This window comes from Pseudophryne corroboree, chromosome 5 (assembly GCF_028390025.1).
Source record: "Pseudophryne corroboree isolate aPseCor3 chromosome 5, aPseCor3.hap2, whole genome shotgun sequence".
Classification (NCBI taxonomy): Eukaryota; Metazoa; Chordata; class Amphibia; order Anura; family Myobatrachidae; genus Pseudophryne; species Pseudophryne corroboree.
Window position 1 is genome coordinate 386,709,088 of NC_086448.1, and position 25,027 is coordinate 386,734,114.

At 43.9% G+C, this 25,027-nt stretch overlaps 1 protein-coding gene across 6 annotated transcripts in view; it reads right to left on the minus strand.

Moving 5' to 3' along the window:
• Positions 1 to 25,027, minus strand: part of CTNND2 (catenin delta 2) — a 1,915,824-nt gene that overhangs the window by 713,378 nt on the left and 1,177,419 nt on the right. For all 6 annotated transcript variants that reach the window (XM_063922708.1, XM_063922704.1, XM_063922707.1 and 3 more), the window contains one exon: positions 17,921 to 18,134. In XM_063922708.1, the coding sequence (XP_063778778.1) occupies positions 17,921 to 18,134 (214 nt within the window). The remainder of the gene's footprint in view (positions 1 to 17,920; positions 18,135 to 25,027) is intronic.

The window sequence follows — 25,027 nt, forward strand, 5'->3', positions numbered from 1 at the left end:
TGGGTGGGTTTTCCCATTTTTTGCCTATCTTCCTCAGGGAAAGGAAAAGCAACCAGAATCCTTTTTGGAATCTAGATTTTTTTTCTCCGGGTTTTCCCAGGATTTTTAAAATAAAGCATTAAATTCTTTAGACGCAGGGAAGGTTAGCGAGGCTTTCTTATTGTCTGTGAAGTAAGCCTCTTCAACCTGCTCAGGTGTTGTGTCAGAAATATTTAACACATCTCTTTTTTGCAAGAGATGCCGCCCTCCACAGCACATCCCCATCACCATCTGCCATGTCAGAGTCGGTATCCATGTCATCTTGCATAATCTGGGCAAGTGCCCGTTCCTGTGGGTATATGCTAGGGGATTTTGAAGGAATAGGAACAGAACCTGACCAAACTGCCATAGATTTCTTTAAAACCTGAGTTTCAAGCTCAGTATGAGCTACTCTTGTAGAGATCTGAGAGATCATACCCTTAATAGAGGTTAACCACTCAGGCTCATTAATAGGGATCTGAGACAATACATTACATTCCTGTGTACATGGAATGGATTCCTCCTGAGAGGAAATATCCTCTGCAGCATATGACACAGAGTCCCTAGACATGGCTATGTGAAACAACAAACACCCACACATACACAGGGAAATGTCAGACAGTTTCCCCCCAAGTATGCCACATAGAGACACAGAGATTTGGGCCAACCCACACACAGCGCTTCCCTAGGTAGATATAATACAACTACCTAGCACTTACTGTGTACCTTAATAGACTACACAATATTTACACAGCCCCCCCTTCTACAACCCCCTGGTACCGCACAGGATAGCTGGAGTTGCTTGGAAGGACAGCTCTCCCTGTCAGCGTCTTTGTACAGGATCTGCAGGCAGGAAAATGGCTCTGAGTCCACTCTGAGGAGAAGCTCCACCCCATGAACATGGTGCTGCTTCCCGCTCTACAGTTCTGTATACTGACCCAAAGATTGTTGCTGGCAGTGTAACCGAGGTCCCTGACAGGATTGTGACCAGTGTAGGGTATAGGCGCTGGCTCAGGGTGACCCTCACAGTGCTGCACCATGTACCACTGAGCCTCCGGAGCACAGTCAGTACTGCGCTCCCCCCCTGTCCTGCCATCTTCACACCGGCTTCCCGCTTGCCAGGGTGGCCAGTGACTCACTCGCCACCGGAATTTTCTGGCTCTGTAAGGGGGTAGCGGCATGCTGCGGGAGTGAGCGGTCGCCTGGGGCTGCTAACGATCACCCCCCCTCAGGAGCTCAGTGTCCTGTCAGTGGAGATAGTGGCTCGAACCCTTCAGGGCGGACACTACTCCCCCCCCCCCCCCCCTTAGTCCCACGAAGCAGGGATGCTGTTGCCAGCAGCCTCCCTGTGCCTAACTAACTCTTAGAAAAAAAATAAAACTAAAGAAGCTCTAGGAGCTCCCCTAGCTGTGACCGCATCCTCCGGGCACATTTTCTAAACTGAGTCTGGTAGGAGGGGCATAAAGGGAGGAGCCATCCCATACTCTCAAACTCTTAAAGTGCCAGTGTCTCCTAGTGGACCCATCCATACCCCATGGTACCAATGTGGACCCCAGCATTCTCTGGGGCAGGGGTGAGGAACGTATTCGGCCTGCAAAGCAGTTTCTTCCGGCCCTTGTTTGGCAGCGAGACACACCGCCGCTCAGTCCGGTGTGCATTGATCCAGTCGCTATGGGGGGGGCGGGGAGGGGAATAGTCGCTATGGGGGGAAAAGGTATCAGCACACGTTATGCACCCCTGTCCATATCGGTGCTGCTATCTATGAGAGAACAGGCCGATATGCTTGGGCAATGTACAATGCTGACCGTTCCGACACCTGCAGCTGCCAATTTTGACAGCTGCATGGTGTCAATGCCCATACACCACAGCAGGGACAGAGCGGTCTCTGGCTGTGGTGGGTGCTGGCTCCAGACTGTACTGGGGATCTCGCGTTAGTAGCGAGCTCCCACGCATGCACAGAGGGGGCGGCCGGGAAGGAGACAGTGTGAGTCAGCACTGCGCTGATGCACTGTGCGCTCAGGGGGACAATGCCAGAGGGCAGAGCTTCGGCAGACAGGATGTTAATACATCTTTTCGATGTCCCTTCCTGCTTCGCCTTGGTAATGAGGCGAAGCAGGAAGTGTTATAGCGGCATGGTGCGTGCAGCAATAATACATTTACCCCTTGGTTTGTCCAGTCCTACAGCAAAGTTGGTCAGGGATCAGTGAGATGTGTAAGTGTAGAAAGAGAATATGCGTAAAGTTATGTGCATAGACTGCGTAGAGGGGTATGTGCATAGACTGTGTAGATTAGTAGAATATTTTACAACGATTATGTGTTTCTGGAATTGTCTAAGTTTACAAGAAGAGATGAGTTTTCAGAGAATGCTTGAAGTCTAAAAGAAAGTCTTGTTGTGCATTGGAGGCCATTCCAAAATGCACATCTTGGGCATAGTTGAGGGGTTGAGCTAGGATATAATTTGTGATACGCGAATAGATGTACTGTATGTTGGTGTATTTGGTTAATAGTTTTATGTGCAAGTACAGTATTTTATATTGAATCCAGAAAAAAACAGTAACCAAGTACTGTTTCTACATCTGTACTGTGCTGATACATTTGCTCTGTGTGCAATATTTTCTCTTTGCTAGACCACCTACCATAATGCTGTACTCACAGAATGCTGATTAAACTTTTTTTTTTTTTTTTTTGTTTAGCATCATGCAGCACTCGAAAAAATAAATACATTTCAAGCTGACCAGTTTACAGTATATCATGTGCTTTTGGACTTATTTATTTTCTACAGTTAGAACATATTTCAAAGGATGTACTGTAGACTGGACAATCAATTCACAGGGGTCACAGCTATAGGTTTTATCAAATTCATGAAGTGTACATGCAAAATTCATCCTTATTTTCTTTTCAGTCCAAAGTCTCCTGCTGTGCTTCCTGTGGTTATTTCCTGGATTCTCTGAAGTATTAATTTAATTTCAATTTGTTTTTTGTGGGACTGTAGTAAAACAGAGCTCAGTCATGTCAAGGTCACTGAACCAACTAGACAGCTCACTCATTCACAAATGGTAACATTTAACAAAGCTCCTGAATTAGAAAACAATTGCAAAAACTGCTGCACAACATACAGTATGCAACATATACATGATTCAAATACAGTACATCTTTTTTCCTCAATTATGCTACTTTCACTACTCCTGTCATGAATCTTGTCACTAATAGGGACATACTGTCAGTCAGTCTACACGGTGCACAAGATTGTGCCATATTTAACAAAACTACAACTTTACAATTTTCTTGCCCGAAACAAAGTAGGCAGTATAGGTTACCAACTTCCAGAGACAAAATGAAGCCATTAAAGCAAACATGCATTACAGAGAAAGCAAAGGGCACTGGATACCGCTCCTACCACTCACACCAACCAAACATACAGTAGCACATTAACACATTCCTACTGCAGATCACATAAACTAAAAACTATAGTCAGCATGAGGGTGACATTTACTACGTCTTATATAAAATTGATCATTGCTATAAAGATGCATACTGCTTAATGAGCCAGTCTGCTTTTTGAAGCATTAAATTATATATCCTTCTGAACACAAGAAACAAATATATTTTAGTTATTGGGTCAGTCCATTTTCTCTTTAGGCTAACTTTGACAAACCCTATATAACCCTTCTCTAGTGACCATGGATATATCACGCACTAGGGGGGTCATTCTGAGTTGTTCGCTAGCTAGCAGTTTTTAGCAGACGTGCAAACGCTATGCCACCGCCCACTGGGGAGTGTATTTTAGCTTAGCAGAAGTGTGGACGCATGTGCAGCCGAGCTCTGCAAAAACAGTTTGTGCAGTTTTAGAGTATCTCTGAAACTACTCAGCACTTGCGATCACTTCAGACTATTCGTGTCTGGATTTGACGTCATACACCCGCCCAGTGAACGCCCAGCCACGCCTGCATTTTTTTAGACACACCTGCATTTTTTCAAACACTCCATGAAAACGGCCAGTTACGCCCCCTTCCTAGCGGCCACCAGTGCGAAGAAAAACTTTGCAAGAACCTGAGCACAACCACAAACGGCTCTGTACCCGTACGTCACGCGTGCGCATTGCGGGCCATACGCATGCGCAGAAATGCTGTTTTTTCACCTGATCGCTGCACTGCGAAAATCGTCAGCAAGCGATCAACTCGGAATGAGTTGCTCATTATGGGAAAGGCCCTGCTGGTAAATGTTAAAACACATCAATGTGGTTATAAGGACAATTACATGTAGCTGGATCTTGTAACTATGTACTCTGTGATTCTCCAAAGGCATAATGGGAGATGGATACACACTGCATGACGGGCATTCAGGGATTACAGAACATTGTGTGCATTCTATCTAGTTTTTTTTTTAGTTCTTCTCAAATGTCAAAATAAGATAAGGACAGACAAATAAAAACGCTGTAAAGCCTACAGTGACACATGGGTACAGCACATTCTTGGGAATAGTAATACAGCATTTATGTTGTCAAAGCATGGAATACATTAATATGGAGATATTTTCCTTTTTACCATACACACTCTCCTTCATTAACATAGGTTGGTTTCTATTATTTCACCATGCAGGTCCGGTACTACCCGATCATCAGAGTGTGCAAAACAGGGAATTGCCGAGCTGGAGAGGCGCTCTGCTACTCTGCTGCATTCCGCTGATGCTGTTTTATGATAGAGAGCAGTAGGGGAAGTCCCTGCAACTCACTCACTGAGTCACTGCTGTGCAGAGTCTCTCCCCTGATCATCTGAAAGTATGAGTATGTGCTGAGATTGCTTGGAGGAGCTCAGCACATGCTGACTAGAAGAGCCCCTAATTGGAAGAGATTGTCACATGCTCCTCTGACTCCTGGAACACTGTGGTACTCACAGCATTGGGGTCTGTGTGTATAGGCCTGCCTCCACTGTCCCCAAAGTACAGATGTAGCCACCTTTATCTTGACTGTTTCTCCGCCAAGACGGGCGTTTAGTCACGCTAAGGCGATAGCTGAGTTTAATCACAGGTAGGCGCGTTGAGGCGATCTAGATACTCATCATGCATTACACATCTCCACCACTGTGTGGCTAATGCTCCACTAATCCAGTACTTTCGATCGTACAGTATAGCGGCGGATTGATCTACAGCTCTGGCAATACTGTAGGCGTAACGGGAGGCGGTGGAAAAAGTATGGAGTACTGTATGTGTATGGAGACGCAACTACAGTAATTGTGTAAAAGGAAGAATGTACAGGACAATGTATAAACACCGTGCTTTTAAAATACATGAGCGTCTGGGAATGGAGGGCTACAGTAGCTAGCAGGAGGCGGTGGAAAATACCGTGCTTTACAAATGCGAGCGTCCGAGTCCTCTAAGGCATAAACTAACACCAATGGGGTGGGGGCCGGGCGCTGTTTGCAGTACTTTCACACATGAAATTGGGAGTCTCTCATGAGGCGTCGTGGGCTAGGGGTGAAGGCTCCCACCTCCCACGCTGGGGGTCCTGGGTTCAAGACGTGATGTGCCTTCTTTTTTTTTTTTTATTGTAATAATACACTATTATTTTATCTACATTGTAAGACAGTCAATGGAAAGGTGCACACAAGTTACATATAAATCAGAGTACATCTGCAGGAGCGATTCTTTACGCTAAATGCAACTAAATAGCGGGAATGAAATGAGGGTATTCTGACGCTACTAACTGAGCAAAACAGTACTGTAGATCTTCAGCGTTTGTGTATTGCACATGACCTGAATTCCCTCCCTGTGCAGGCTCCCAGGGGGGGAAGGGCGATGGGGGTAGGGGGAGACGATGGGAAATACTGTACTGTGCCTTTGAAATGCAATTACATGAGCGTCCGAGTCTACTACGGCATACTGTAAACCAACACCAATGGGAAGGAAATGCCAACCATTTTTTTATGTGTTCCCGTGACATTCATTTAAAAAAAAAAAAATTTTCTCTCTAATACATCCAATGGAAGGATGCACACAGGTTTCACATAAATCAAAGTACATCTGCAGGAGCGATTCTTTACGCTAAATGCAACTGCACAACGGCAATGAGTAGAAATGAGTGTATTCTGACGCTACTAAGTGAGCAAAACAGTACTATACAGTAGATATTCGGCGTTTGTGTATTGCACATGACCTGAATTCCCTCCCTGTCTACTGCATGATCTGTGCAGGCTCCCAGGGGGGAAGGGCAATAGGCTAGCAGTAGGCGGTGGAAAATACTGTGCTTTACAAATGCGAGCGTCCGAGTCCTCTAAGGCATAAACCAACACCAATGGGGTGGGGGCCGGGCGCTGTTTGCAGTACTTTCACACATGAAATTGGGAGTCTCTCATGAGGCGTCGTGGGCTAGGGGTGAAGGCTCCCACCTCCCACGCTGGGGGTCCAGGGTTCGAGACGTGATGTGCCTTCTTCTTTTTTTTTTTATTGTAATAATACACTGTATTATTTTATCTACATTGTAAGACAGTCAATGGAAAGGTGCACACAAGTTACATATAAATCAGAGTACATCTGCAGGAGCGATTCTTTACGCTAAATGCAACTAAACAGCGGGAATGAGTAGAAATGAGTGTATTCTGACGCTACTGTGAGCAAAACAGTACTATACAGTAGATATTCGGCGTTTGTGTATTGCACATGACCTGAATTCCCTCCCTGTCTACTGCATGATCTGTGCAGGCTCCCAGGGGGGAAGGGCAATAGGCTAGCAGGAGGCTACTGGGGACTCAGACTCATACAGTACTTGCATTTCAAAAGCACAGTATTTTCCACCGCCTCCCGCTTGCCCATCGCCCTTCCCCCCTGGGATCCTGCACAGGTCATGCAGTAGACAGGGAGGGAGTTATTCACGTAAACTAGGGCAAAGCTGCAGGAGCAGTTGTACTGTTTAGGGTCTATGCACCATATGGTATACATACAATTCTATAGCAGGGCAGACTCAATTGAAATGGCTACCGCCTGTGTCTCCTCGCCCCAATGGAGGCCCTCGGCTATGGAGCAAGTAACAGCACAGATTTGGTAGGTCACGGGGCAATGCTGAAGGAGCGTCAGAATCCCCTAGCTAAAATACACAGGGGTGATAGGGATAAGTGAGGTCTTTGCGCATAACGATACACCGCAAAGTTCCCCATGGTTTTGATTATGCCTTTTCTTTGAACACGGTATTTTCCACTGCCTCACCCTACCCCCATCCCACTTTCCCCTTCCCCCCCTGGGAGCCTGCAAAGTACATGCAGTAGACAGGGAGGGAGTTCCGATCAGGTTACAAGACATGTGCAACAGTATACTACTGTATGTAGGAAAATCCACCGCCCACTCTGATTTATGTGAAACCTGTGTGCACCCTTCCATTGAATGTATAACAAAGAAAAATAATAATAATAAAGTGAATGTTACAGGAACACATTAAAAAAAGGTTGGCACTTCCTTCCCATTGGTGTTGGTTTATGCCTTAGGGGACTCGGACGTTAATACTTGTATTTCAAAAGCACAGTGTTTTCCACCGCCTCTCCCTACCCCCATCGCCCTTCCCCCCTGGGAGCCTGCACAGGTCATGCAGTGGACAGGGAGGGAGTTCAGATCAGGTACAATACACAAATGCTGACGATCTACAGTACTGTGTTGCTCAGTTAGTTGCGTTGGAATACACTAATTTATACTCATTACCGCTGTGTATTTGTATATAGCGGAATTAATCGCTGCTGCAGATTTACTTTGATTTATGTGAAACCTGTGTGCACCCTTTCATTGAATGTACAACAAAGAAAAACAATAATAAAGTGAATGTCACGGGAACATAGAAAAAAAAAGGTTGGCACTTTGTGACTCTCAGCATGGGAGGTGGGAGCCTTCATCACTAGGTTGGTATGGAAGGGGAGACAATTAGCTACCGGAGGGTACCAACCCCAAGTTTCTGTGACCCCCACAAGGCTCATGGCAAGCGTCGGAACCTATGGTGGGTCTGAATTAACGGGCCAATTATAGTCTATGGGAAAATGGGTCCACTTTGCGTACTGATATCTCTGGTTCTGGGTGTTCCAGAGACTCAGGACTGGTACCATACAAAAGAGGAGACTCTTGGCTTTCGGGGCAGACCAACCACTAGTTTATGTGACACTGGAAAAGGAAACGGGAAGCAACCGTGTTTCGGGTCCGCTCCAGTTGTCCGCCTAGCTTGCACAGGATACAGGGTTTCTGGCTAGATAGGAAATACTGTACAGAAATGCTAAGCATGGTAATTTGACATCCAGAAACATAGGGAGGAGTTTTTATCTCACTCCATTATACATAGAAAAATTACACTTGCCACTGTACGTTACAAGCTGTTTGTGCTAAAATTAGTACACTAGTAGAACATACTGTACAGAGATACTAAGGACAGTGATTTGGCATCCACGAACTTAGGGAGGAGCTTTTATCTCTCTCCATTGTAATCTTTCTAAGTATAATGGAGAGAGATAAAAGCTCCTCCCTAAATTCCTGGATGCCAAATTGCTGTCCAGAGTATCGCTGTACTCTATGTTCTACTAGTGTACTAAATAGCACGAACAGCTTGTAACGTACAGTGGCAAGATTAATCTTTCTATGTATAATGGAGAGAGATAAAAGCTCCTCAGTAAGTTCCTGGATGCCACATCACTATACTTAGTATCTCTGTACAGTATTTTCTATTAGGGTACTAATTAGCTGTTCGTGCTAATTAGTACCCTAATAGAAAATACTATACAGAGATACTAAGGATGGTGATTTGGCAACCAGGAACCTAGGGAGGAGCTTTTATCTCTCTACATTATGCATAGAAAGATCAAAACTGCCACTGTACGTTACAAGCTGTTCGTGCTAATTAGTACACTAGTAGAACATACTGTACAGAGATACTAAGTACAGTGATTTGGCATCCACGAACTTAGGGAGGAGCTTTAATCTCTCCAATGTAATCTATCTAAGTATAATGGAGAGAGATAAAAGCTCCTCCCTAAATTCCTGGATGCCAAATTGCTGTCCAGAGTATCGCTGTACTCTATGTTCTACTAGTGTACTAAATAGCACGAACAGCTTGTAACCTACAGTGGCAAGATTAATCTTTCTATGTATAATGGAGAGAGATAATAGCTCCTCAGTAAGTTCCTGGATGCCACATCACTATACTTAGTATCTATGTACAGTATTTTCTATTAGGGTACTAATTAGCTGTTCGTGCTAATTAGTACCCTAATAGAAAATACTATACAGAGATACTAAGGATGGTGATTTGGCAACCAGGAACCTAGGGAGGAGCTTTTATCTCTCTATATTATACATAGAAAGATTAAACTTGCCACTGTACGTTACAAGCTGTTCGTGCTAATTAGTACACTAGTAGAACATACTGTACAGAGATACTAAGTACAGTGATTTGGCATCCACGAACTTAGGGAGGAGCTTTATTCTCTCTCCATTGTAATCTTTCTAAGCATAATGGAGAGAGATAAAAGCTCCTCCCTAAGGTTCCTGGATGCTAAATCACTGTATGTAGTATCTCTGTACAGTATGTTCTACTAGTGTACTAATTAGCACGAACAGCTTGTAACGTACAGTGGCAAGATTAATCTTTCTACGTATAATGGAGAGAGATAAAAGCTCCTCAGTAAGTTCCTGGATGCCACATCACTGTACTTAGTATCTCTGTAAAGTATTTTCTATTAGGGTACTAATTAGCTGTTCGTGCTAATTAGTACCCTAATAGAAAATACTATACAGAGAAACTAAGGATGGTGATTTGGCAATCAGGAACTGAGGGAGGAGCTTTTATCTCTCTACATTATGCATAGAAAGATCAAAACTGCCACTGTACGTTACAAGCTGTTCGTGCTAATTAGTACACTAGTAGAACATACTGTACAGAGATACTAAGTACAGTGATTTGGCATCCACGAACTTAGGGAGGAGCTTTAATCTCTCCAATGTAATCTATCTAAGTATAATGGAGAGAGATAAAAGCTCCTCCCTAAATTCCTGGATGCCAAATTGCTGTCCAGAGTATCGCTGTACTCTATGTTCTACTAGTGTACTAAATAGCACGAACAGCTTGTAACCTACAGTGGCAAGATTAATCTTTCTATGTATAATGGAGAGAGATAATAGCTCCTCAGTAAGTTCCTGGATGCCACATCACTATACTTAGTATCTATGTACAGTATTTTCTATTAGGGTACTAATTAGCTGTTCGTGCTAATTAGTACCCTAATAGAAAATACTATACAGAGATACTAAGGATGGTGATTTGGCAACCAGGAACCTAGGGAGGAGCTTTTATCTCTCTATATTATACATAGAAAGATTAAACTTGCCACTGTACGTTACAAGCTGTTCGTGCTAATTAGTACACTAGTAGAACATACTGTACAGAGATACTAAGTACAGTGATTTGGCATCCACGAACTTAGGGAGGAGCTTTATTCTCTCTCCATTGTAATCTTTCTAAGCATAATGGAGAGAGATAAAAGCTCCTCCCTAAGGTTCCTGGATGCCAAATCACTGTATGTAGTATCTCTGTACAGTATGTTCTACTAGTGTACTAATTAGCACGAACAGCTTGTAACGTACAGTGGCAAGATTAATCTTTCTATGTATAATGGAGAGAGATAAAAGCTCCTCAGTAAGTTCCTGGATGCCACATCACTGTACTTAGTATCTCTGTACAGTATTTTCTATTAGGGTACTAATTAGCTGTTCGTGCTAATTAGTACCCTAATAGAAAATACTATACAGAGAGACTAAGGATGGTGATTTGGCAACCAGGAACTGAGGGAGGAGCTTTTATCTCTCTACATTATACATAGAAAGATCAAAACTGCCACTGTACGTTACAAGCTGCTCATGCTAATTAGTACACTAGTAGAACATACTGTATAGATATACTACAGACAGTGATTTGGCATCCAGGAACCTTAGGGAGGAGCTTTTATCTCTCTCCGCTGTAATCTTTCTAAGTATATTGGAGAGAGATAAAAGCTCCTCCCTAAGTTCCTGGATGCCAAATCACTGTCTGTAGTATCTCTGTACAGTATGTTCTATTAGGGTACTAATTAGCACGAACAGCTTGTAACATACAGCGGCAAGTTTAATCTTTCTATGTATAATGGAGAGAGATAAAAGCTCCTCAGTAAGTTCCTGGATACCAAATCACTGTCCTTAGTATCTCTGTACAGTATGTTCTATTAGGGTACTAATTAGCACGAACAGCTAATTAGTACCCTAACAGAAAATACTGTACAGAGATACTAAGTACAGTGATGTGGCATCCAGGAACTTACTGGGGAGCTTTTATCTCTCTCCATTATACATAGAAATATTAAACTTGCCACTGTATGTTACAAGCTGTTCGTGCTAATTAGTACACTAGTAGAACATAGAGTACAGCGATACTCTGGATGGCAATTTAACATCCAGGAATTTAGGGAGGAGCTTTTATCTCTCTCCATTATGCTTAGAAAGATTACAATAGAGAGAGATTAAAGCTCCTCCCTAAGTTTGTGGATGCCAAATCACTGTACTTAGTATCTCTGTACAGTATGTTCTACTATTGTACTAATTAGCACGAACAGCTTGTAACGTACAGTGGCAAGTGTAATTTTTCTAAGTATAATGGAGAGAGATAAACTCCTCCCTATGTTCCTGGATGTCAAATTACCATGCTTAGCATTTCTGTACAGTATTTCCTAGCTAGCCAGAAACCCTGTATCCTGTGCAAGCTAGGCGGACAACTGGAGGGGACCCGATATACGGTTGCTTACTGTTTCCCTTTCCAGTGTCACATAAACTAGTCGTTGGTCTGCCCTGAAAGCCAGGAGTCTCCTCTTTTAAATGGTACCAGTCCAGAGTCTCTGGGACACCCAGAACCAGAGATATCAGTACGCAAATTGGACTCATTTTCCCATAGACTATAATGGGCCCGTTAATTCAGACCCACCATGGGTTCCGACGCTTACCATGAGCCTTGTGGGGGTCACAGAAACTTGGAGTTGGTACCCTCTGGTAGCTAATTGTCTCCTCTTCCATACCAACCTAGCGATGAAGGCTCTTACATCCCACACTGAGAGTCCCAGCTTTGAGTCCCAAAGTGCCAACCTTTTTTTTTTTATATGTTCCCGTGACATTCACTTTATTATTGTTTTTCTTTGTTATACATTCAATGAAAGGGTGCACACAGGTTTCACATAAATCAAAGTAAATCTGCAGCAGCGATTCATTCCGCTATATACACATACACAGCGGTAATGAGTATAAATACTAGTGTATTCCGACGCAACTAACTGAGCAACACAGTACTGTAGATTGTCGGCATTTGTGTATTGTACCTGACCTGAACTCCCTCCCTGTCCACTGCATGACCTGTGCAGGCTCCCAGGGGGGAAGGGCAATGGGGGTAGGGAGAGGCAGTGGAAAATACGTGCTTTTCAAATACAAGTATTTGCGTCCGAGTCCCCTAAGGCATAAACCAACACCAATGGGAAGGAAGTGCCAACCTTTTTTTAATGTGTTCCTGTAACATTCACTTTATTATTATTTTTTTTGTTTGTTATACATTCAATGGAAGGGTGCACACAGGTTTCACATAAATCAGAGTGGGCGGGGGATTTTCCTACATACAGTAGTATACTGTTGCACGTCTTGTAACCTGATCGGAACTCCCTCCCTGTCTACTGCATGTACATTGCAGGCTCCCAGGGGGGAAGGGGAAAGTGGGATGGGTGTAGGGCGAGGCAGTCGAAAATACTGTGTTCAAAGAAAAGGCATAATTAAAACCATGGGGAACTTTGCAGTGTATCGTTATGTGCATACCTCGCTTAGTCCTATCGCCCCTGTGTATTTTAGCTAGGGGATTGTGACGCTCCTTCAGCATTGCCCCATAGCCTGCACAATCTGGACTGTTACTTGCTCCGTAGCCTAGGGCCTCCGTGGAGCAAGGAGTCATAGGTGGTAGCCATTTCAATTGAGTCTGCCCTGCTACAGAATTGTATGTGTACTGTACGGTGCATAGAACCTTAACAGAACCGCTCCTGCAGCTTTGCCCTGGTTTATGTGAATAAAAAAATAATAAAGTGTCTGGAAAAAACTAACATGCATTCGTACTTTAGAAATCTAACTCGGGACTCTGAGTATAGGAAGCGGAACACTTCACCACTTCGCCGCAGACAGATGAATAAATCCATTGGTTTTGATTATGCTGTAATGGCTATGGGATTAGGACGCTAACATACTGTACAAAATTCCTAATCTCAAGAGGCAATAGTGAACTTCTAACACGTCCATTTGCGACAGTGTAAACTACTGGTTTTATGTTGTTTTGTCTGCGGGACTTGGACGCTCACATATTCATAAAGTACTGTAGATGGATCATATACTGTATGCTGTACTATTTGCGTCTGTACCGTATATACTGTATTAAATAATGCAGCATAATGAGTATTTACTGTATTAAATAATGCAGCGTAATGAGTATTTACTGTATGCAGCGTAATGAGACGCTTAGTAAAGTAGTCCTTATTATATATTTCAGTATTGTATTTTACGGGAGACCACACGCATGCGCAGTGGTGATTGTAAAAGGCGACATCTGGTGGATGATCGCAGGTATTACACGTAAAGGTAACGCTCTGTCTGCCTCCGTGCGATTAGGTACGCCTCTCTGTGACTAGGCGCGCCTCCCTACGCTGCGTATGCTCGATCGGGACAAACGCCTCAGCCAGTCAAGATAAAGGTGGCTACATCTGTACATGCTCCTATCGCCATAACTCCTGCCTTTCCTTGCCACCCTCTCTATGCAGCATCTATCTCTCTCTGACTGCTACATGTTTCATTTTGTTTCTCTATATTATCTGCCCCCTCTCTCTGTCCAGCATCTGTCCACCCTCTCCCCAGCAGTTGACTCTCCCCCTCTATATGCTCAACATAGAGAGCCCCATGTTTCTTTCTCTCTCTATATTCTGTGCCCACGATCTGCCCCCCCCCATTTTCTGCCCACCAACTGTCCCGCCTCTCAGCATTATGTGTATAAGCTGCTCTACTTCTATGGGCATTATGTGTAAGGGGCACTATGATTGTGGCTATTATGTGTATAAGGGGCACTACTGTGGGCATTATGTGTAAGGGGCACTACTACTGTGGATATTATATGTATAAGGGACACTATTGAGGGCAATGTGTATAAGGGTACAACTGTGGCAATGTGTATAAGGGGCACTACTACTGTGGATATTATGTATATAAGGAGCAATACTGTGGGCATTTACTGTGGGCATTATGTGTAAGGGGCACTACTACTGTGGATATTTTATGTATAAGGGGCACTACTGTGAGCATTATGTGTAAGGGGCACTACTACTGTGGACATTATGTGTATAGGGGGTACTACAGTGGGCAATGTGTATAAGGGGCACAACTGTGGACATTATGTATTTGGCACTACTACTGTGGATATAATGTGTATAAGGGCACTACTGTGGCACTGTGTATAAGGGGCACTACTTTATGGCGTAACATGTATAATGTGCATGAAGGGCACTACTGTGTGGTGTAATGTGTATAAGGGGCACTACTATGTATGTAACATGAATAAGGGGCACTACTGTGTGATGAAACGTGAACTGTGGCATTGTGTATAAGGGGCACTACTTTATGGTGTAACAAGTATAATGTGCATAAAGGGGCACTACAATGCGATGTAATATGATTCAGGTGTAATGTGAATAAGATTGTGCTATTGTGTGTCGTAACTTGAATTGGGGTTACTATCATGTGGCCATGCCCCTTCCTTGTGAGCCCACACTCCTTATTTGTGGCACGCACATTCAGTGCGCCCTGTCCCTTTATAAATATGGGAGGAAGTGTCCCTTATTAAATATGGGAGGAAGAGCACAAACTTGTAGTTTGCAGGGGGGTGCTGAACACCCTGCCACCATGGTATGCACTGCACACTATGGTAATTACACAGTAGGGGGTACAAAGTGAAAGGTTCTACAAGCCCCATGCAACAGGCTTTCTGAATAAGCCTCAACAAAAAAACGGCTTAGCGCTAAAAGCTAAATAGAATTGGTGCACATGTATAAAAATTCTGGATTAAAAAGAACACACTAAACATAGCAGCCGTTATATAGGGAGAATACTCTAACCTTAAAAGGACAAACTAAACATACAAATAACAGCGCTTCTTAAAATAGTGTGTGCTTTTAATTAGCAAATTTAAAAAGAACAAACATTCATCACATATAATAAATCTTATCTCAGCTACCGGTATAGATCCTGCAGGACAGCACGAATCAGTGCAAAAGTAAAATTCCGTACTACAATATTAGTGTTTACTGCGCAAATCAGTCCATTAACTCCTTCCAGGTTGTAAAGTCATATGCAGAATAAAAGCCGTGGCAAGTGCCACTGATATTAGCTAATTGATTAGTTGCTAGCAACAGTCAGAAGCAGTGTTAGTTGATTAATATAGCATGCTGTTTTTCATAATATCAAAGCTTTAAAGCAAGCAGCAATATCCCACATTTATGGCTCAATATAACCTGCTTTCAGGATCTGGAAAATTATCCTATGGTCCAGTGTGGTGATGTCTCCCGGCTCCTGGTGCTTTAATTACCCTTTTACGGTGCCATATCTGGAGTGTCCCAACAGTGGTCCAAAAATGCCTGCAGGTAATGAATTGTATAAACCGGTCCCGGACAAGAATTTAGACAACCTCTTACGCGTTTCTCCGCCTCTATCACATTCAGCGGCTTCCTCAGAGAGATACGCCTGTCACTCTCCGTGATCCCACTTAAATAGCGGACATTTCCCGCTCACAGGAGCGCTTTGCGTCTAACCGCCAAGCCTCGTTCTGTAGTGGAACGCATACGCATGCGCACTCGGGCACAATCCTCACACTCCCGATCACGTGTGCTTCTCACGCCTCGGTTTCAATTCATAGCATTAGTATAATATTGACATGTCTGAAATGAGTTCCATCTAACTTCCGGGTTAGTCTTTCATCTAATTACGATGCATCTATCAATTTATAGTTAGACATGGATCCATTTACACGGAGATTAAAAACTCATTCATGTCAATTATTAATACATAATATAAAACAAACACAAATATTCACACTTAAAATTACAATTAAATTTAGAATAGAAAAAATATATAAATAAAAATAGAAAAATCTATACATATACACGTACATACGCATTAATATAAGTATATAAATGGGTACATATATATTTACTCGCCACTCAGATGTCTCTACGGAGGGAAACATTGTCCCAATCTGTCTAAATTCATTCTATCATTAATAATAATATTATAAGCCCCATTTTAAAAAACATATACACATAACAGATATACACATACATATTCTTTTATTGCCACTAATATATCTATATTTCTATTTCTATTCTCATTATTATTATTTTGTCTATTAAATCTATTATCATTATCACCATAAGTTGTCTCTTCTTTATTATAGCTTTATTGAAGCGAACAGACGCAATGAGGCTAAAGATTCTTCAATAGCCAGGTGTACTCCCATCCCATATGTACACAAGGATTAACAGAAAACACAGATATTCATAAGGAGAGTATTTATACAATAATTTAGGAGAACAATTAGATACAGAAAACTAGCCGTCTAAAGAGAAATGATCTCAAAATTAAAGGCTCCCGAAATGTCGGGAAGAAACATAGATATACAAAAGATACCTATATACCTAAATGCACACAAATCGACCATGAGCTGCCTATAAGTATATCTCATCCCCACAGATCGTCCTCAGTCCATAGGCAGAAAAACTCAAAAATATAAATATGAATAAGCCAATCACAGGGTATATGTTAATATAGTACCAGCCCTAAAGAGGAAGAGAGCATTGGGAATAATAACAACAAGGAAAAAAAAGACTGGTTCTGGAAAAATTGAGAATAACATCTGTCAAAACTTGTGCTGCCTCCTCCCTAGAACAATGGCCCTCATTCCGAGTTGATCGCTCGCTAGCTGCTTTTAGCAGCAGTGCAAACGCTAAGCCGCCGCCCTCTGGGAGTGTATCTTAGCCGAAGTGCGAACGAAAGGTTAGCAGAACTGCTCGTAAAAAAATGTCATGCCGTTTCTGAGTAGCTCCAAACCTACTCCTACCTTGCTATCACTTCAGTCAGTTTAGTTCCTGCCATGCGTTCGGGCAGCCACTCCCCCGTTTCCCCAGGCACGCCTGCGTTTTTACCTGACACACCTGCGTTTTTTAGCACCCTCCCGGAAAACGCTCAGTTACCTCCCAGAAACGCCCCTTTCCTGTCAATCACTCACCGATCAGCAGAGCGACTGAAAAGCGTCGCTCAACCTTGTGTGAAATTGCATAGTTTTGTGTGAAAGAACGTTGCGCATGTGCACTGCGTACCATACGCATGCGCAGATTTGCAGATTTTTTTGCCTGATCGCCGTGCTGCGACCGAAAGCAGCTAGCGATCAACTCGGAATGAGGGCCAATGTGTGGGCAATATCTAATATTTTTTATTCATTTACTTGGTATTTGTTTAAGGATCTTGTACCTAACACTACTAAACAGTTTTTCTCATAATTTCTACCAACTGTCTATTATATTTTAGCAACCAAAAAGATCATATCAGAAAAAGTCTGCATTTAAAATTTGGATAAAAGGTTGAAATGATTTTATAACTGATGAGCGTGGTCTTTTTGTGATACTTTTGCAACATAAAGTGTATAGGCTTTTTTCTTCAAACTTCAAAATAAAACCTCAAAAGATCTGAAATTGGTAAACTATAACTTGCTACAAGAAACAGCCACACAAACTCACAGCCACACAAATTGTATCTTTAGTAAACTACAACTTATTGAATAAATTATTGGTCAAACCTGTTACAAGTTCTCTGATTTCCAGATCAGTGGCCTTTCGGAGCAGCCGTACTAATGCGGGAATACCACCACAGTTTTTCAGTGCAATTTTATTATCATCATTTGCTTTGCCATATACTAAGTTCCTCAGTGCTCCACACGCACTTCTATGGACATCTGTCATCCGATGATCTAGGAGATCTACTAATAATTGAATTCCTCCTTGTCTTCTTATCTGAAATTTAGATTAATAGCAGATACTGTATGTTATTAATAAAATGTATAAAAATTTGTAACTGAATAGAATTTCTCAAACATTTACAATAATAATGAGAAAATATAAAAATCACATTTTATTTTCAAACCATGTTTAGCTTTTGCATAAAACTAAGTAATCACACCAGGTAGACTTAAGTCAACTTCTACAGCAAGAGTATGTCTTTATAAGCACTTTTAATCACAGTTACTTAACTTTTTTCTTCTTCACATCTATACTAATATTTTATAGTATTTGTCGAGTAAACATTGTAACATAACTTAATAAAAATAAAATTTTAATTACTAGAGACAGAGTACACCATACTCTTTCTTTTTGCTGCACACCATAATTTAGGGTAGGTGTGGCTTGTCTTCACTCCTTGCTAAGGCTGGATACACACTTGCCGATGCATATCATGCATGATGTTACCACCGCAAATGATATTGTTCATGCTCATTGAACAAACAGGATTTTAAATTACATACCGGTAAATCCTCGTAGTCCGTAGAGGATGCTGGGGTCCAATTTAGTACCATGGGGTATAGACGGGTCATTTGGGAGCCACTGGCACTTTAAGAGTTTAATAGTGTGGGCTGGCTCCTCCCTCTATGCCCCTCCTACCAGGCTCAGTCTAGAAACTGTTCCCAAGGAGACGGACATACTTTGAGAGAAAGAAATACACAGATAGTGGTGAGATTCATACCAGCTCACACATAACAAAAAAAAAAAAAGACAAGCTAACCAACTTGGAACGATTCAGCAATGGCTGAACCAACAAACGTAACCAAGTAACCATGCAGCAATATGAAGCACTGGGCGGGCGCCCAACATCCTCTATGGACTACAAGAAAAGGATTTACCGGTAGGTAATTAAAATCCTGTTTTCTTTTATGTCCTAGAGGATGCTAGGGTTCCATTTAGTACCATGGGGATGTACCAAAGCTGCCAGTACGGGAGGGAGAGTGCTGAGGGTCCTAATTGAGGACCTACAGTTTGGTCAGAGGCCAAAGTATCGAACTTGTAAAACTTAGCAAATGTGTTCGACTCCGACCAAGTTGCCGCTCGGCAAAGCTGAATAGCCGAGACAGCTGCCCAGGAAGAACCCACTTTACGTGTAGAGTGGGCCTGAACAGATTTTGGACAAGCCAAACCTGCCATTGAATAAGCATGCTGGATAGTAAGCCTAATCCAGCGAGAAATTATCTGCTTAGAAGCAGGACACCCAATCTTGTTGGGATCATAAAGGATAAATAGTGCGTCCAACTTCCTGTGATGAGCAGTCCTCTTCACATATATTTTCAAAGCCCGCACAACATCCAGGGACTTTTAGGTAAACAAGGTGTCAGTAGCCACTGGCACCACAATAGGTTGGTTGATATGAAAAGCCGACACAACCTCTATCTTCTATCTTCATGGAAAGTCAAGTAGGGGCTCTTGTGTGACAATGACCCCAATTCAGACACTTGTCTTGCAGATGCCAATGCCAACAGTGTGACTGCCTTCCAAGTAAGAAACTTTACGTCCACCTCCTGTAAAAGTTCAAATCAATCTGATTGCAGGAACTGCAGCACTACATCAAGATCCCAAAGTGCCGTAGGAGGCACAAAGGGTGGTTGGATGTGCAGAACTCCTTTCAAGAATGTCTGAACCTCACGGAGAGCAGCCGATTGTTTCTGGAAGAAAATGGACAAGGCCGAAATCTGGACCTTGATGGAGCCCAAGCGTAGGCCCACATCCACACCAGCTTGCAGAAAGAGGGGAAAATGTCCCAGTTGAAACTCCACCGTAGGAAACTTCTTGGATTCACACCAAAACACATACTTTCTCCAAATCTGATGGTAATGCTTAGACGTTACTTCCTTGCTAGCTTGGATCAGAGTAGGAATGCCCTTCCGAGCTAAGATCTGGCGTTCAGCCTCCACGCCGTCAAATGTAGCCGTAGTAAGTCTTGATAGGTTAAGGGTCACTGTAGTAGAAGGTCCTCGCGAAGAGGAAGAGGCCTCGGATCTTCCAGCAGCACTGCCAGAAGATCCGTATACCAAGCTCTTCTTGGCCAGTCCAGAGCAATGAGGATCGCCGGAATGTTTGTTCTTTTTAGTAGTTTGAGAATCCTTGGGATGAGTGGAAGAGGAGGGAACACACAGACTGACTGGAACACCCACGGAGTTACCAGGGCATCCACCGCCACTGCTTGTGGGTCTCACGACCTGGAACAGTACTTGCGAAGCTTCTTGTTGAGGCGAGAGGGCATCAAGTCTACCTGAGGTATACCCCATCGGCTTGTTACCTCTGCGAATACCTCCGGGTGGAGGCCCCATTCCCCTGGATGGAGATTGTGTCTGCTGAGGAAGTCTGCTTCCCAGTTGTCCACTTCTGGAATGAAGATTGCTGACAGCACCAGCGCGTGCCTTTCTGCCCAGAGGAAGATTCTTGTTACCTCCGACATCGCAGCCCTGCTCTTCGTTCCACCCTGCCTGTTTATGTAGGACACCGCTGTGACGTTGTCCGACTGAACCTCAAGGACTCGATCTTGTAGAAGATGCACCGCTTGTAGAAGGCCATCATATATGGCCCTTAGTTCCAGAATGTTTCTTGGACGGACAGATTCCTGACTTGACCACTTTCTTTGGAAGTTTTCACCCTGGGTGACTGCTCCCCAACCTCTGAGGCTTGCATCCGTGGTTAGAAGAATCCAATTCTGAATCCCGAACCTGCGGCCCTCGAGTAGGTGAGAAGTCTGCAGCCACCAGAGGAGTGATATTCTGGCTTTCGGCGACAGGTGTATCCGCTGGTGCATGTGAAGATGTGAACCCAACCACTTGTCCAGGAGATCCAGTTGGAAGAACCGTGCATGAAATTTCCTGTACTGCAGAGACTTGTAGGCGGCTACCATCTTCCGCAGAAGGCGAATGCACAGATGAACCGATACTCGGGCCGGCTTCAAGACATCCCGGACCATTGTTTGGATCACAAACGCTTTCTCCAGTGGTAGAAACACCCTCTGCACTTCCGTATCGAGTATCATCCCCAAGAAGGGCAGTCTCCTTGTCTTTTCCAAATGTGAATTTGGAAGGTTCAGGATCCACCCATGATCCTGGAGTAGCTGAGTTGAGTGTGCAATATCCTGCAACAGCTTCTCCCTGGAAGATGCCTTTATCAGCAGATCGTCCAGATATGGAAATATGTTAACTCCCTGCTTGCGGAGGAGGAGCATCATCTCCGCCATGACCTTGGTGAACACCCTCGGTGCTGTGGAGAGGCCAAATGGTAATGTCTGGAACTGATAGTGACAGTTCTGTAGTGCAAACTGTACCTAGGCCTGGTGAGGCGGCCAGATCGGAATGTGAAGGTACGCATCCTTGATATCCGGGGATACTAGGAATTCCCCCTCCTCCAGAACTGAGATAACCGTTCTTAGAGACTCCATCTTGAATTGGAAAACCCTCAAGTAGGGGTTCAATGACTTTAGGTTTAATATAGGCCTTACCGAACCATACAGTTTAGGTACCACAAACAGGTTTGAGTAATAAAAAACCCTTGTTTTTTTTGTGAGGTGGAACTGGAACAATGACATTTGTTTGTACCAATTTTTTCGAATGGCTTCCTGTAGGATAGCACTTTCTGTCAGCGAAACTGGTAAGCCTGATTTGAAGAATCTGTGAGGTGTAAGTTCCTGAAACTCCAGTTTGTAGCCCTGGGCAACAATATCTGTCATCCAGGGGTCTAGGAATGATGACGACCAGACGTGACTAAAAGCTTTTAGTCTCACTCCCACCTGCCCGATGTCCATCCTGGGAAGTCCACCGTCATGCTGAAGATTTAGAGGAAGCAGAACCTGTTTTCTGTTCCTGGGAACCTGTTGGTGCAGGTTTTCTGGATTTTCCCCGCCCTCCTCTAAAGAAGGGGGGGGGGGGGGGGGTTTGAATTTTTTTTATTTTGCGGTCCGAAAGGACTGCAGTGTAGGCGTAGGATAAGATATCCTAGCCGGTGCTGCTGCAGAGGGAAGAAATGTCGACTTACCCCCAGTCGCCGTGGAAATCCACGCATCCAATGCTTCCCCAAATAGTGCCTTACCTGTGAAGGGCAGGTTCTCCACACTTTTCTTGGATTCTGCATCCGCAGTCCATTGGCGTAGCCAGAGTCCTCTGCGTGCCGAAACTGCCATGGAAGTAGCCCTTGCATTAAGCAGGCCAATGTCCTTCATAGCTTCCACCATGAAGCCTGCAGAATCCTGTATGTGACGTAAAAACAAGTCAATGTTACTCCTAACCATAGTATCTAAGTCCTCTAGTAATGTGCCTGACCACTTTACTATGGCATTAGAAATCCACGCACAAGCAATAGTGGGCCGTAAGGCCACACCTATTCTAGTGTATAGTGATTTGAGCGTAGTCTCAATCTTGTGGTCAACCAGCTCCTTTAAGGCGGTTGAACCAGGGACAGGTAAAACCACCTTTTTAGACAACCTAGATACAGAAGCATCTACAATAGGTGAGTTTCCCCACTTCTTTCTATCCTCTTCAGGGAAAGGGAAAGCAATGAGAAGTCTTTTAGGGATCTGGAGTTTTTTCTCTGGGTTTTTCCAGGATTTTTCAAACAAAGAGTTTAACTCCTTAGAATCAGGGAAGGAAAGCGAGGATTTTTTATTTACTGTAAAATAAGATTCCTCTTCCCGTTTAGGTACCTTTTCAGTAATATGCAAAACATCCCTAATGGCTTCAATCATGAGTTGCAACCCCTTAGAAAGGGATGCATCTCCCCCCTGCATATCCCCATCACCGTCCCATGTATCAGAGTCGGTATCAGTGTCATCTTGCATTATCTGGGCAAGTGTACGTTTTTGTGGGTATGTAGGTGGACTTTTAGACAAAGTAGTGGGAACTGAATACTTCAATCCCTCTACAGATTTTCTAAAAAACTGCGCGTCTTTCTCAGTATGCGACATCCTAGTTGAAATCTGGGATATCATTCCCCTTAAAGAATCCACCCATGGTGGTTCGGATTCAGAAGGCTGAGACAACACATTGCAGTCCTGAGTACATGGAATAGACTCCTCAGGAGAAGATAACCACTCTGCAGCACAGGACACAAAGTCCTTAGACATGGTAATTTGGGATATACACACTTACACAAACACACACACACACACACACACGCGCGCGCGCGCACACACACACAGGAAGATGTCAGACAGAGTTTCCGCCAGAGTACCTTCAGAGAGTCACAGAGTATAAGGAGCCAGCCACACAGCTCCCCTGTAGGCAGTTATGATGAAAGCCCGGCGCTGACTAACCACCTTTAATAGGGTAATTAGTACTAGTATTACACTCCCCCCCTGTCTATAACACCCTGGTACAGCAGAGGTATAGCTGGAGGGCCGCGCTCCCCGTCAGCGTCTCTTTCCTATTATCTGCAGGGAGAAAATGGCGCTGGTGAGTGCTGGATCCGCTCTGAGAGGAAGCCCCGCCCCTTGTAATGGCGCGCGGCTTCCCGCACTAATTGTTTAAACTGGCCTGAGCTTTTTCATTGCTAACAGCGGGATTAGCCCCTGTTAGCTGCATGACCAGTGTAGGGTATTCTGTGCTGGCTCAGGACGCCCCTTAAAGTGTCACTGTTGCCGAGCCTTCCCGGAGTGCAGCCTGTCAGAGCTGCACTCCCACCCTTATGTTGCCATGCCCGCCGGCGACCCGCTAACAGGGACGTCGGCGCTGTACTCACCACTCTTCTTACTTCTGGCTCTGTTAGGGGGTGGTTGCTGTGCTGCGGGAGTGAGCGGATGCCTCGTGGGCTTGCGACCAACACCCTCAGAGCCCAGTGTCCTGTCAGCGAAGTAGAGGACCATTAACGCTTCAGGAAGTTGGTTCCTACTCCCCCCCCCCCCCCCCCCCCTTCCCTAAGTCCCACGAAGCAGGGAGGCTGTTGCCAGCAGCCTTCCTGTAAATAATAAACTCTAGAAAAAAATAAAACTAGAAGAACTCCTAAGAGCTCCCCAAGCTGTGGCCGGCACCTCCGGGCCCATTTTTTAAACTGAGTCTGGTAGGAGGGACATTGAGGGAGGAGCCAGCCCACACTATTAAACACTTAAAGTGCCAGTGGCTCCCAAAGGACCCATCTATACCCCATGGTACTAAATTGGACCCCAGCATCCTCTAGGACATAAGAGAAATATTGTTTACTATATCGTCAGTGATGGCATCCGGCCACATCCAGTCATGTATAATATCTTTAGATGGGAGGCAATCAAGTTGCCGGCTGCTGGATTCCGGTGGTCATAATGCCGATGCCACCAACCGAGGGGGAATATAACCCTTTCGGTCACCACCGGGCCTGAAGCGTGGTGAGCGCAGCAAGCCCACGAGGGGACTCTCTGCGCTCCTGACCAGTATTCTGGCTGTTGGTATTCTGGCTGTCGGTATCCTGGTGTCGGTCTCCTGACCGCTGGGATCCCGACAGCCGTGATATCATACTGAATCCCTTTATATTTCACGGTAAAAACTAAAGATATTGTACATCTTTAACGACCTGCAGCAGAACGCATCATCAACGATCTAGTGAATACACACTCATCGATGTGAACGATATATCGTCTGTTCATATATCGGATGCATATCGCCAAGTGTGTAACCAGCCATAGACTTAAGTAAAATGCAGGCAAAAGACAGAGATGCTTTTCCAATTACACAAATAAAATAAAATATCCTTTAGTCCAAAAACACAATATTAAATACTGTATAGCCACTTATGATTTAAGAGACTGCTAATTCTTGCAAGAGCCGCTTGCAAAATGAATATTTGCAAACAAAAATTATCCTTTTTAGGAAATTTCACAAATAGACTACTGATAAAGAGCCAGAAACCATGGTCTTCTG